This window comes from Amphiprion ocellaris, chromosome 8 (genome assembly GCF_022539595.1).
Source record: "Amphiprion ocellaris isolate individual 3 ecotype Okinawa chromosome 8, ASM2253959v1, whole genome shotgun sequence".
Taxonomy (NCBI): Eukaryota; Metazoa; Chordata; class Actinopteri; family Pomacentridae; genus Amphiprion; species Amphiprion ocellaris.
The window spans coordinates 4,535,138-4,545,266 of NC_072773.1; the positions used below are offsets into that span (position 1 = coordinate 4,535,138).

Sequence of the window (10,129 nt, forward strand, 5' to 3'; positions counted from 1 at the left end):
ATTATTATGGATGGAATGTGTGTCCCACATGTTAGCATAACCTTTTTAGCTGGTAGAAGAAGAAGAAAACAGTGAATTAAATGCTGGAATTAACATCATCAAACTGTTTTCCTAAAGAATGGGTAGAGCAAAGCTATGTCCTCTCCTCTATTTTTCATATTTTCATAACATCGTCAGCCTTGATTGAATGTCTCTCTCTACCTCATATTATCAGGATCAGACTAATTCTTTGGACTGTTTTCCATCAGTCAGTTTGTCCTCTTGGTCAGCAGTAACAGCAGCTAAATATCTAGCTTCTACTGCTGAGAAAAAGCTAACATTAGCATGGATTAGCAACCCTGTTACTGTGATTAGAGTAGGGTTAGCAAACAACACAGAAAACATGGAATAAAAATGCTACCATTGATGTGGAAGCCTTTGATAGTTTATTACCTATTATTGATGAATATGGAGCAGAAATTGTAAAAGAGAAGGTTTATTTTTCAAAAATTTTGAAGCCCAAATCCTCCAATTCTAGAATGATCCATGTACAGCAAATCACACAATATTACAAAACAAATTATACAATGATTTGTAAAATAGAAAGGCTAAAATCAGGTGCAGTGGTCCTGAAGTGTTACTCTGACAGACTTTTTAAACGACGAGAACAATGAGTATGAGGTGAGTTTTAGGGATTGTTACAGAGAATTACTTTCAGCAGCGACAGAAGACTGGAACGATTATCGACTGGGAGTGGTACGGACTTTGGGAATGTGGAGGTTGAAAGAAGGAACGTCCGTCTCAGATGAAGTTGACTGCGGACACCACAAAAAAACTGCCAAATATGTCTTGTCAATGACTGACTGGAGAGTTTGACCAAAATTAGTCAAAAATTGCTGAAAGTGACCCAGAATTTGTATAAAATTACAAAAAATTGTCCACAATCACTGAACATGCGTCAAAAATGACTCACAACCTGCCCAGAATGAATAAAAATGTGACCAAAACAAGTCAAAAATTGTTAATGATGACTCAAATTTGGTTCAAAACAATAGGGTCTGATTTATGGAGTTACATGATAACTGCCAAAAAAGTGAATGAAAGGAGCTAAAATAGTGGATGGATGCACAATATTTTTAATTTTATGCCACCACAGCTGCAGTAGTAGCAGCTTTATTGTCATTATATTGAGGTCAGACAGCAATATAATGAGATTTAGAAAAGGAATTTATCGTTCCTGAAGCATAAACAGTAACACAATCATGCTATAGTAAGAAATGTGAACCAAATAGGAACAATATTAGATGCAATGTGCTCCATTATAGCACCAACAAAAGCTACAACCATAATAAAATCCTCTTTTTGACGGCATCAGCAATGACTGAAAAAAGTAAAAGCAGAATTTCTGCATGTATTGGACCTAAAAATCTAACCAGTAAGGGTTTATTTGCAAATGAGCCACAGACAAAGGTTGTTAATAATAAAGTATCTCAACTTTATTTATACAAATGAAAGCTTTCTTATGATTGTAATCATACGTATACAAGCTTTAGTCTTATTATGCGACATACAGACATATAATTTTTACAGACTTATGATAAAGTTTTTGAATCTAAAATTGCTCCAGAAATCTAAAATTCCAGCACAACATGGGAGGATTTACAATCATGTATTACACATCAAATGAATTTCTCATAGCAAAAAGTCATTTAAAACAAGTAAAACAAAGGAAGACTGAAAAAATCCCATTCATCTCATCTTCATTTTGAGAAATTACAACAGTAAAATAGTGCTCACGACATATTAAACCATCAGTATTTATCTATCAATGCAATACATAACATTACATCGGTAGCATAAGAATCACTTTAAGTACATTTTGGACAATACTTTAAGTGGTACATTAGCTGCGTTTCCATTTAAGTGGCAAAAAAATGCTAAATTCTTCCATTAAGTACGTTGGAACAAGGCTGCATAGTGTTGCCAGAAGGTGGCGCTGTCGGCTACATGGCTGTAGTAAATGAGAGTAGAAGAAGCTAGAAACAAATCCAGCTGTTTTCCGACTGCTAAAAATAAACTCAAAGAAAGAGAAGTAAGAAATCTTCGGCCGTCTACAAAATTAAAATCGAGGATAGTTGTCAGTTTAAATGTTAAAGGTTTGAATTTAACGCTGTCCAGAGCAAAAGACATCAAAAGATCAGAAAAAAGACTCAAATGTCCGCAAAATCTGAACTTTTTCTAGAAAAAGTCAAAAACCATCGAAAGTAAGAGTCCAAAAGTTTAGCTAAAATTTGTGTCTATTCATTCATAATTTTCATGTTTTGTATGCATTTGTTTCTTAATATTAATAGTAATAGTAGTAGATTAGTCATCGTTGTGTCCATTCTTACAGATTACAGAGAACTTTTACTTGCTTAATAGACTGTTAAAAGGTTCCATCTTTACAAAAACAAACCCTTGACTGACTGGAGACTCTTCATCTTTCTGTCAGAAAGTCCAGTCTCCAACAAAAACACGACAGTATGTTATCTAAAACTTTTTCAGTTAAATTGTATTCATATAACACAACATGTCACAACATATGTCACCTCACAGACCTTAGCATAGTAAGGTACAGACCTTATGAGTTATAAGCAGAGAACAGACCAGCTCTCTGTTTATAACTCATACCAGAGAATAGAAAACCCAACAACTCCCTATGAGCAGCGGTGGGAAGGGATGAAAAAAATCCCAAAACAAAACGAAGAACAGGTATGGGGAAAAAAAAACTTCCAACAGAACCAGGCTCAGGGAAGGCTGACATCTGCCTCGACCTGTCGGGGCAAGAGTGGGGATGACGATAGTAGGAGGTGTTGGAGGAGGGGTGGCACTTCAAAATACACAATCAAAGATGCTACAGAAGCCTTCTGTTATGTAAATAAATGTACATCTTTGGTTTTTTGTACATTGCTAATTGCACAGGTTTATATTTTTCTTCCCACTTGCACACCATCTGCACAGTTATTTAGCTTTAGTATATACATTCTGCACGTAACTAAGCCTTTATATTTCCTATATCTCTATGTCTGCTGTGTGCTTGGCTCTTATCATTTATTTTTGTATATTCTGTATGATTGATATGCTGCTGGTTTGATTGAATTTCCCTCGGGATTAATAAATTGCCTACCTGCACTACCGTTCAAAAGTTTGGGGTCACTTACAAATGTTTTTATTTTTGAAAGAAAAGCTGTTTTTTTCCAATGAAGATAACATAATATGAATCAGAAATCCAGTGTAGACATTGTTAATGTGGTAAATGACTATTCCAGCTGGAAACAGCTGATTTTTAATGGAATATCTCCATAGAGGTACAGAGGAACATTTCCAGCAACCATCACTCCTGTGTTCTAATGCTACATTGTGTTAGCTAATGGTGTTGAAAGGCTAATTGAGGATTAGAAAACCCTTGTGCAGTTATGTTAGCACATGAATAAAAGTGTGAGTTTTCATGGAAAACATGAATTTGTCTGGGTGACCCCAAACTTTTGAATGGTAGTGTACACACCTACCTAGACGTTGGTTCTTCCATCTTTCACCGCTAGTTTGAGCAACATCTTTTGTTTCTGTTGCATCCATCAAATGGTTTGACACTTTGACACTGCAAATGGCATGCCGCCCACTTTAAGGCCTATATGATATGATATATGAGGCATCAGAAACTATGACTGTACAGAAATCTTAGTGGTTCCTAAGTACCAGGCTGATTGTCCGCCTGACTTCCTGCCTGCTGCTGCTTCAGCCAGTCCTTCTCCATGTACGCCCTCACCTCACCCACCGTGCACCTCTTTCTAGCATCCAGAGCCAGCAGCTTCCCAAACATCTCCATAGCTTCTGGAGTGAACCTCTTCCACAGTGGGGGGACGTCCCCCTCGGCATCGGGCCTCCCCTCCGTCCTGCACCAGTCTGCGAACTCCTGGTAGAAGTCGTCCGAGTCCATGCAGCGCTCCCAGGGGAAGTAGCCGGTGAGGATGCAGAAGATGACCACGCCGAAGGCCCAGGTGTCCAGGCTGGGCTCCACGCTCAGGGGGGCGGCCGTCACCTCCTTCTGGCCATCCAGCAGGGCCACGGTGCACAGTTCTGGAGCCATGTAGGGTAAAGTTCCCGTGATGAATCGGATCAGGGTTCCCCTCTTCTGGGCGAGGCCGAAGTCCGCCAGCTTCACCTGGCAGCAGTGGGTGTCCAGCAGCAAGATGTTCTCAGGTTTGACGTCTCGGTGGACCAGACCGTGGCTGTGGATGAACTCCAGAGCGCTGGAGATCTGGAGGACGCAACGTTTCACAGAAGACTCTGGGATGCCCACCTAGAGGAAGGGATTTTTGTGAAAAACATCACTTAAAGTTTGGGTGACTGATTACAAAGGCCTCAACCACAATAGTTTAATTAAGTAACATATTTTTTTTAATCATTTCTTGTCATTTTGTGGCATCTTTTTCCTCCAAATAGCCCTAGACAGTTGTATGGTTAAAAGAAAATTGTGGATGTCCCAGGACTACCTGTTAAATCTGTAATCTAAGGTTGTGATGGCAATGTACCGTGATAAGTTCAGAATCAAGTTTGGGTGACTTCACCATCATGGTTTCATACAGTTATACAGACATATATGTTATATTTATATCAGCATTTTTCGTGTCATCCTTTTCCTCCAAATAGTCCCAGACAGTTATGGATTACGAGGACTACCTATTAAATCTGTAATCTAAGTTTGTGATGGCGGTGTGAAGTCTTTCCGAGAGCCACGATTCTATCCATTCTGGTGAGAAAGTCAAAGTGAACTTTATTGTCAGTATCTCTACATGTGAAGAACATGCAGAAAAATGAAAATGCTGCTTCTCAGAGTCTTGCAGTGTACAAAAAATAAAAATCAAAATATTTTTAGTGTCATATTTTCCCTCTAAATATTCCTAAATGCATAGAGTTAAAAGAAAATGTTGGCATTCCATGGACTACCAGTTAAATCTGAGTTTCAGTTCAGCCCGAATTTAGCAACGATTCTATCGATAGTGAAGTCTATCTGGTGAGTTTTCAGTTAGCAATTGTATAGAACTCCCTGAAGGTTAGACATTCACGGTCCCAGAGGATGAATCCAACTGATGAGACAACCTCTACATGATGAATTTAATTTGCATACACGACCGTTCAGAAGTTTGGGGTCACTTACAAATGTCCTTATTTTTGAAAGATAACATTAAATGAATGATAAATCCAGTCTAGACATTGTTAATGTGGTAAATGATTATCCTAGCTGGAAACAGCTGATTTTTAAGGGAATATGTCCATAGAGGTACAGAGGAACATTTCCAGCAACCATCACTCCTGTGTTCTAATGCTACATTGTGTTAGCTAATGGTGTTGAAAGGCTCACTGATAATTAGAAAACCCTTGTGCAGTTATGTTACACATGAATAAAAGTGGGAGTTTTCATGGAAAACATGAAATTGTCTGGGTGACCCCAAACTTTTGAAAGGTAGTGTATCTTACCCCTTTTCCTCTGAATGTGTGAAATCCTTTGCTTTTTGAACCAAACACTAGTTCCATTCCTTGACTCACCTTCGGCTGGATGACGGCGAAAAGGTCCCGTCCAATGACGAGCTCCTGGGCGAAGCAGTAGTGCTCATTCGACTGGAAGGCGATGCCGAAGAGGCCCACGATGCAGGGGTGGCGGGACAGGTGTAGGGAGATGCAGTACTCTCGGAGGAAGCCCTGCAGCTTAGTCGAGGCTTTGGGCATCACTTTTAAGGCCATAGGAGTCCCTGCAGATCAGCCACACTCCTGCTGTTATTATCAGCTCAGCTCATTGTCTTACCAAAGAAATAAAAGATTGCAAATATTTCTAAGCATTGCAGTCGGACTTTAAATGCATTAGGTGTCCGCTGTGTGATGTAATTATTATCTAACACACAGCAGCGTTGCTTTTCTGACACCTTAAACTTCTCCCAGGGCGTCACACGCTTTTAAATTCGAAGCGTTCAGGCCTCCAGCCAGCCGAACTCCTGCCAGCTCGTGCTCGGCATTCTGCTCTCCACTTTGTCTACACCGACTCGCTCTTCGCTCCACCTTGACCAGGCTTTCTGTCCGGGTCGCCGAGAGTTCAACGTTCCCATTCAGCCAGAAGCCATCTTATCTTTTCCTGAAATTCTTTTCTGTTTACTGGAACTAAAGCTCTATTTCCAGCTGCTCTGCTATAAAAAAAAAATACACAAGGTTGGCTGGAAAATCTGGGAAAGTTCTTTAGAAGACCCAATATTACTAAAGCTAAAAGCTACTGGATTAGTCAGGGGTCAGAAAACACATTATACTCATAGAAATAAGTTGCTTAAGCTTTTATGGGTTTTTCGTTGCAGGAAGAGATCAGAAAACAGCTCCTACCTCTGAAGCGATGCGTCACCAGCAGCACTTTGCCGTATTTCCCTCGTCCGATCTCCTTGATGACGTCAAAGCGTTCCTGGATCTCCAGCTGACCGAGGCTCTGCGCCGTCAGCTCCATCAGCTCGTCGATCAGGCTGCCGTCAGCGAGGCCCAGCTCGATCATCTTTAACCGAGCACAGAAACAAAAATAAGATCTGTTTCAGGGGTAATAATGAGAAAGTAACAGCCCCGGTTTGTGCTTTATGTGGCCCATTGTGACGTATTCTAGTAGCTGTAGAAATCATGAAAACTGACATTACAGATTCACAAAGTTTGAAGGGAGGAGGTTGGGGCTGAATGATGGTTCTAAACCAAATGTTGTCGAAATATCACAAAACAAAAACATACAGAATACTTTTTAATATAAATGTTTGTTTACAAGAATGGAAAATGTTATTTCCATTGTACTTTGACAAGTGATTGAGCAGGTATGACAAGTTGTACCATAAAAACAAAAGTATTGATAGACGAGAGAAGCACTCAGAGAGTGCAGTACTCCTCCAAGGCTGCTCATTCCAACATTTGGCATTGTCAGAAATGCAGCATATTTTTGTAAAAATGCAGCATTTGTTTATTAGTTATTGATGATCAGAAATCATGCAACATAGAATGTGGCCATTTAATATAGATGTACAAACAAACAAGATGACCTTGCACTGAGCACAGGCGTGTGTTATGCATGTGTACATTTTGTACGGATACCGAATCATGTGACCTAAATATGTAGCAGGTGGCGGGAAATGATGGGATTGAGAAACACCCCCACAATTTAATTGTTCCTTGTATTATTTCCAATGGATAATTCTTGATTAGTCTGATTGGTTGTATCATTTTGGACGGATAAGTCCCGATAAGTCTGCAGTGGTGGATTTGTAGTAGGATCACAGTCACGTGATCGTCAGCAGGCAGCTGACGAAGTGTTCACTTGTTGTCATGGTTACAGTGACGCTGTGTTGCTATCTCACAATAATATAGAAATCTATAACAAATCTGTGGATCCAGACTATAAGCTGCATCACTGCCAAAATCTAATCACTTGGTCCTTGTGTTATTTCTGACCTTCCCTGGAAATTTCAACCAAATCCGTTAGTCCGTTTTTGAGTAATGTTGCTAACAGACAGACAGACAGACAGACAGACAGACAGACAGACAAACCAACGTCAATCGTCACATAACTCCGCCGCGTTCCTTGGCGGAGTAATAAAAAAGCATAAAAAATAACAAATTCCCTTCCATAATTAACTAATGATGCTGAATTATTACACACAAAATTGTGAACATTGAATTTTTGCAGTTGATATGTGTGGAAATTTGATAATTTTACATGTGTCTTTATGCACTGCATCTTTATATTGCATTGCACATAAACACAATAAAAGACTTAACATCACTCAGGTCACTCGTGTAATAGTTACGGACATTAAGAGTAATGTTTTTTACTTACTGATTCCCCTGATGCTGATGCTCTTACTCTGTTCTTTTACTATGTTCTGAACCTACTTTTATCCCCCTCTCTATTTATTTAGTGGTTTATTTATTATAAGTATGGGTGCAGATGTGTGTGGAGTGTCAGTGTATGCAGCAGTGTCCTTTAAGGTGGTGCATGTGCAAATCTTGTACTAAATTAGCACAACGACAATAAAGATTTCTGATTCTGACATGCTGCTGCATATGACACATAAAACTTTGATTCTCTAAAATCTTCAATAATAATAATGAGAATATCTAAATTCTGATTAGTAGAGTGCTTTTATAGCATCATATTAACTATGATTGTTTTTTTTTCCACTTTAAAGTCCTACCTTTTTTCTCTCAGACTCTTCCCAACTCAGTCTGAAAACAATCCGAGCTCTTGAAAGACTCCCAGCGGCGCTAACAGCTGACAGAATGCAGAGAATCGATATTCTGTTGGTTCTGTTCGTCCTCCAGCTCCACTGCTGCTGCTGCTGCTGCTGAGTGGACCTGAGAGCTTTTCACTGCCAGACTCAATGAGTCGGAGCCCAGTTTGACAGCTGATTACAAACTGCAAAGGACAGACACACCCACACACACACACACACACACACACACACACACACACAGTTACACACACACACACACATTTACTTACACACACACACACACACACACACACACACACACACACACACACACACACACACACACACACACACACACACACACACACACACACACACAGTTACACACACACACACACATTTACTTACACACACACACACACACACACACACACACACACACACACACACACACACACACACACACACACACACACACACAGTATAATCAGCTGCACACGCACACAGTATGTACAGTTACACGTATGTGCCAACTTAGCTGCACCAGAAGTCATTTAAATGCTTTATTTTATGCCTTTATTAACACATCTGCAATAGCTATAGCATTAAATTGGCACCTTTTAGCCTCCATACAGTCAGATTAAATAATTACATGCTTTGAAAGTATGACAAATACAAGAAATACGTTGTTTTTTCCCCGGATATGTTGTTTTTATTGGTAAATTAAACTCATTTCAGGTACTTGTACTTTCATTTGAGAGTTTTCATTTCACACTGCTCAATATTTCTGCTCCAATAGAGTTTAAATGTAAATAAAAAAAATTTTGCTTAACCTCATATTTAGATTTTTTTTTTTAAACGGCCAACTCAAAAGCTATAGGTTTTAATTCTGGCTTTTGATTGATTTTATTTGTTTATTTTTCTCCCTAGAGCTAATTTTATTCATTGATTTTTCTGTTTATTCACTTATTTACATATTTTAGTCTGCTTAATGTGCAGTTTTTATCATTTCTTACTGTTTTTAATTATTTTTGACTTCTATTTATATGATGCTCTATCACTATTTTAACAATAGATATTTAATTTTATTTATTTCATTTCATTTATTTATTTTTTTCTCAGCTGGCTGTTCCTCAGCTCCTCGATCCCTGTGATTTAGAGTAATTTTAAACATGATTTTGGGTGTTATTTGTGTTGTTTTATTGCATTTATGTCAGAGCTTCAACAGCTATGTTGTTTTTTAAATTGTATTTTATATTTATTCACTTATATACATATTTTAGTCTATTTAATGTGCTGTTTATTGTTTTGTTTTTATCATTTCTTACTGTTTTTAATTATTCTGTGACTTCTATTTCTTTGTGTCTATCATTATTTTAATGAAAGATATTTAATTTTGTTTATCACATTTTTTTTCTCATTTGGCATTTCCTCAGCTCCTCAATCCTTGTGTTTTAGAATCATTTATAACATGATTTTTGTGGTTCGTTTCTGTTGTTTTATTGCAGTTTTATTTCAGAGCTATAAGAGCATGTTGTTTTTAGCGTTTTTTTATATTTATCCACTTCTTTACATAGTTTAGTCTGTTTAATGTGCAATTTTTTTCTATTTCTATGTCTATCGATCATTATTTCAGGAATAGATATTTTATTTTACTTATTTTATTCTATTTTTCTCATCTGTTTGTTCCTCAGTTCCTTGATCCCTGTGTTTTAGAGTCATTTATAATGTTTTTTGGGGGTTATTTGTGTTGTTTTATTGCATTTTTATCTCTGTAAAGTCTGGAAAGCACTTTGTTTTGTATTTTATCTGTATAAAAAGTGCTCTATAAATAAGGTCTGACTGATTGATTGTTTTATAAATTAGGATTTTACATATAAAACACA

At 38.1% G+C, this 10,129-nt stretch overlaps 1 protein-coding gene across 1 annotated transcript; it reads right to left on the reverse strand.

Annotated features, from left to right (window-relative positions):
• Positions 1 to 1,450: 1,450 nt before the first annotated feature.
• si:dkey-8e10.3 (serine/threonine-protein kinase SBK1) lies at positions 1,451 to 8,411 on the reverse strand. The gene is made up of 4 exons (XM_023274499.3): positions 8,226 to 8,411; positions 6,385 to 6,547; positions 5,566 to 5,768; positions 1,451 to 4,318 (listed from the first exon to the last, which is right to left on the reverse strand). The coding sequence occupies exons 2-4, from the start codon at positions 6,545 to 6,547 to the stop codon at positions 3,707 to 3,709; spliced, it is 978 nt and encodes a 325-aa protein (XP_023130267.2). The 5' UTR covers positions 8,226 to 8,411; the 3' UTR covers positions 1,451 to 3,706.
• Positions 8,412 to 10,129: the final 1,718 nt, after the last annotated feature.

Bases quoted from the DNA above. Each gene is read 5' to 3' on its own strand.
- si:dkey-8e10.3 (XM_023274499.3), bottom strand. From the start codon at position 6,547: ATGATCGAGCTGGGCCTCGCTGACGGCAGCCTGATCGACGAGCTGATG. The intron at 5,769-6,384 runs GTAGGAGCTGTT...GCTGATCTGCAG, and splicing joins GGTGACGCATCGCTTCAGAG to GGACTCCTATGGCCTTAAAA. The intron at 4,319-5,565 runs GTGAGTCAAGGA...CCCTTCCTCTAG, and splicing joins TCGCCGTCATCCAGCCGAAG to GTGGGCATCCCAGAGTCTTC.